Source organism: Pimephales promelas, chromosome 4, assembly GCF_988280905.1.
Source record: "Pimephales promelas chromosome 4, fPimPro1.hap1.1, whole genome shotgun sequence".
NCBI lineage: Eukaryota > Metazoa > Chordata > Actinopteri > Cypriniformes > Leuciscidae > Pimephales > Pimephales promelas.
In genome coordinates this window covers 26,092,994-26,097,173 of record NC_142772.1, presented here as the reverse complement: position 1 = coordinate 26,097,173, position 4,180 = coordinate 26,092,994, and the positions used below count along the sequence as shown (strand labels likewise).

General features: G+C 36.2%; 1 protein-coding gene across 1 annotated transcript; it reads right to left on the bottom strand.

The window, feature by feature from the left end:
* Nucleotides 1–590: 590 nt before the first annotated feature.
* Nucleotides 591–2,615, bottom strand: cenpv (centromere protein V). The gene is made up of 5 exons (XM_039650059.2): nucleotides 2,417–2,615; nucleotides 2,054–2,152; nucleotides 1,453–1,522; nucleotides 1,245–1,359; nucleotides 591–1,042 (listed from the first exon to the last, which is right to left on the bottom strand). The coding sequence occupies exons 1-5, from the start codon at nucleotides 2,440–2,442 to the stop codon at nucleotides 906–908; spliced, it is 447 nt and encodes a 148-aa protein (XP_039505993.1). The 5' UTR covers nucleotides 2,443–2,615; the 3' UTR covers nucleotides 591–905.
* Nucleotides 2,616–4,180: the final 1,565 nt, after the last annotated feature.

Below are 4,180 nucleotides of genomic sequence, written 5' to 3'. Positions count from 1 at the left end.
TAAATTTGATAAAGTGAGGAAAAAACATAAATGGTTTTAGTGGTTTTCCTTATACATGAGTCATGACATTACATCCTCTATCTATACAAAGTTGGAAGACAATACAAACATCAATCCTCATTTGATGTCCTAAATATCTATTAGTGTATGATTTCCATTTTATGAGTATGATTTCCATTCCATTTACCATACAAATTTCCCTGTTGATACATTTCTTAAAAAAATAATTTTTGTAAATGTGTGTCTTTTAAGGTGGATTTTGTTGTTTTGAACAACTACACTGATAAAAATTTTGGCAATGCTTCAGTCCTGTTACCCATGTGCATACCATGTACTTATTATAGTAAGTACAATTACTGGGTAATAACTAGGTAACCCTGAACCTAGCCCTAAACCTACCCCTAACCCATGTCCTTACCTTATATTAGCCAGTACATTCTAGGTAAGTACACTGTAAGTACACCTAAGTACTGTACTGTAAAAAGAAGCGTTACCAAAAAAATTTAAGAAGCAGGGGAGTACAATCTATGGTTAAGTTTACACAACAAAAATATATCATGATTAACTGATGAACAGACGACAACGATGAGGACTCAAAACGCTGCATTATCCTTGCCAGGCCAACAGTTGATGTTAGTTTGTTTTTTGAGTTGTCAAATACTAACGAATTCCTATAGACTGAACACAATACCCATTCACATGACACCACTGAAGATAAATGTATCGTTTCCAAAAACTTGCACTTTGAAACCCATTTCAAAAGTTTGCCTCTTTAGTGAAAATGGCCAAAACGCATACATTTTGTTCCATTTTTATTTGAAAATAGTGTTGTGTAAACTGCCTCTAAAATCGTCTGGCTGAAGCTGCAGTCTGAAACTATTCAAAAGGCCATATGAAACCGTCAATTATGTCTCCGCTGTTGGTTTTGACATACTTCGAATAGTAAGATGCTTCTGCATACTTTCCTCCCAGTTTTGCCCATTGAAATCCTCCACAGTCACACTTCTTACTGTTCCAGTGTCCAAACAATGAGGTGCCACACCTGTAAAGTCATGGTAAAATACGTGTGAAAACACATCCGAATAAGAGAAAACTTTTTCTTCACATCAAAAAGAAAATGCTCCATAATTTAAAACAAAGCAAGGTAAACTACGGTTTGTCTATAACATGTCATGCGGTAAAAATTGTCTGTAAAAAAAAAAAAAGAAACATCCCAATAATGGTCCGCCTTGTATTCAACTCACCAAATCCATCAGGGTTGGAACGTGGAGTGTAGAAACTCTGGACGCCACACGTTTTGCAGAATGTGTGCTTGGCCATGTGTGTGTTAAAAGTGTATGTGGTCATGTTGTCTGATCCCTATGAAACCATAATTAATTATAACATTACAACAAATTTAACATTATATGTATTCTGCTCAAAAGGATCCTGTGTACGTGCTTTAAAACATACCTGCAGCAAGGTGAACTGGGATTTTGGTACAATGAAGTGACGATTCTGTTTCTTTGTGCAAATACTGCAACTGAGACAGAACAGAAATCAAAACCATCAGTTTTACCCATGTATTTGTCATTAAACCGTACATTCAACCAATGAACCAACCCATATTTACACAATACATGGCCTATGTATTTTTCATTTCCTTAACCTATCTGTGGACATAATATTTATTTAGTACTTCAAGTTCCCACCGAGGTTGGTTCAGCCCTGTTTACTGTCTGTATACTGTTGTTGTTGTTGTCTCTGTGTACAAATTCCTTGTGTGTGCAAACAACTGGCAATAAAGCTTTTTCTGATTCTGATACTCTCGGAATGACTTCATAACGACATCGTCATAACATCTGTCATGTCATGTATTTTATTTTATTTTTCGATGTGAAATAGATTCTAGAATCTTTGTAGACAAAGACCTGTCAATAAAAGACATCCCTATCGTGGAATGACCCAGATGACACTTCGCAGGGTATTCAACAGCTAAATGCATCGTAACCAATCCACAATTAGATGTACTATCAGCACAATGACTGTGCTAATTGCTGAAGATGTTTCTTACTTGCAACTGAACACGTGTAAATCTGGAGCGCTCCACACCTCAAAACGCACCGCGCCGCAGTGACAACCTCCAGTGTGTTTCACAAGACCCTCACGCTCCCTGCAAACAACAGATGATTTACATCAGGACTCAGGAGACGACAATATTTGCCTCATTGGCTCATGACATGTACTTAACATGTATTTAACAATGGATGTTTTTAACAGACTTCATTCGCGTTTGGGTTTTTTTTTATTTTTTTATGGGCAGCAAGTTAAACACGTGTATTTTACATGAGCCCAATGTTCATTTTTTCGATCACAGTTTTGTCCACGTCACTGTGAATGTCTCCATTACGCAGTGAAAGCCAAGGTTATAGCCTACCTTTCGTCTTTAGTTACGCACGCCATTTGTTTAGCACCTTTAATTTTGTATAGGCTATGGTAACAGTGGAGTTGTTTGTCGTCTATAACCTAACCGGTTTTGCATGCGGCTCTCCTGTAGAACATTCTATAATTGGTTGATAAGATAACCATCGCCCTGTTTGCAAAACACACACTGTTGACTGGCTGGGTCACATGCTTTAGCCTGCTCATTTGTCCTTGGCGTCATCTGGTTCCACCCGTTCAGCTGTTGCAAAACAAGCACAGACAAAGTCCACGATAATATCAGAGCAGAAGAAAAGTTGTTTTCTTCGAAATAGTTTGAATTGTAGTTTGTATAAATAATGTAGTCTATAGCCTAATACAGATATCCTAGGCTATGTCACATGTGTGTTGTTAAATAAAATAGAAAGTAAGACTTATAAATTCCAAATGAGCCTAAACAATTTGTATTTTGAAACAGACGATGTGTTACATAAAACTTTAGACTGACTGTTTATCATGACAAGGTAAAACTTTTAAACAGGCAAGTTTACTATATAAATATAATTATTATTTTTAACATCCTGTATTTATCATGTCTGATGTTGATGACAGATTAAGTTAGTTAGATGTTAAATATTTCAAGTGATATGCACAAACACACTCTTCTGAAAGTTCAAGGTACACGTGATCTTGAACTCTCTGAACAGAAATTCTTTTGAGTTCAGTCTGGTGATGTGGCAGCTTGTGTGATGTGAATCTGGGTCAGGTGATAATAACCAGGAAATTTCTAGAGAATTTAAGAACATTTATGTTATGTATTTCCTGTATTTGTATTAGAAACAATTTCCTTGTAAGTTATTGAATAGAAAATATAGCCTATCTTTGCTGTTAAAAACAAAAAGCAAAATCACTATAAATGGCATTTTTTACTTTAGGGGAGCAGTGGGCTAAAAAAATCTTTATTTTAAAACATGAACATAAAATGCTGACCAGCCTGTGATATTATTTGAGCACTTTCAAATGCCAAGTCTCGCGGGGTAAACATAGAGATCCAACGGCAGACAAGCCCATAAGCCTAAAAACAAACTGATGATTACGCTGTATTAAGGATTAGTATCTTGGCCTTGCTCTCTAAAACCGTCAGATGGTGATTTTTATCATGTACTTATTGTTAATTTCAGTATGATCAGGAGTGAAATAAGTTTAATTGCAACACCTTCACCACCACTCAGTTTCAAGAAAACTGGCCCAGCTGGGTGACCTAGATAATCTTTTAGCAGCTGTTCAAGCTCAAGGAAGAATTAACAGGGACCTGATTTCACTACGATACTAATCGAATAAGGATGACCATCCAGATAAACAAGGCTCAAAGAGAAGTTTCACAATACCATCTCTTTTTGAAGAGCTATCTGATTAATGTTTACCTAAATTGAGTAAATATTTTGTGGTATTTATTTTAATATGCCCTCATGACTGTAAGTGCTGATGAAAGAAACTATAGCATCTTACCAGGAGATAACCAGAAAACCTTAGAGCAAGCTTGGAGCTAGTTCATCTTGTTTGAAGCATTGTTCATGCATGGCAACACAAAGTCACATGGGAATAAACAGAAAGTTTCTTGTCCACCACATAGGCCTGGTTTCACAGACAGGGCATAGATTAAACTAGGATTAGGCCTTAGTTCAATTAGGACAAAAACATCATGAAACAAAACAATGGAGCACTGATCTATTTTAAGATTAAAACAGCTCAAAAACATTTTAGTCTAGGACTAGGCTTG

What these genes read in the sequence shown, in the direction of transcription:
- cenpv (XM_039650059.2), bottom strand. Translation starts at nt 2,442, where the DNA reads ATGGCGTGCGTAACTAAAGACGAAAG. An exon ending in TGCGTAACTAAAGACGAAAG is followed by an intron (nt 2,153 to 2,416) that starts GTAGGCTATAAC and finishes TGTTGTTTGCAG; the next exon opens with GGAGCGTGAGGGTCTTGTGA. An exon ending in CCCAGTTCACCTTGCTGCAG is followed by an intron (nt 1,360 to 1,452) that starts GTATGTTTTAAA and finishes ATGGTTTCATAG; the next exon opens with GGATCAGACAACATGACCAC.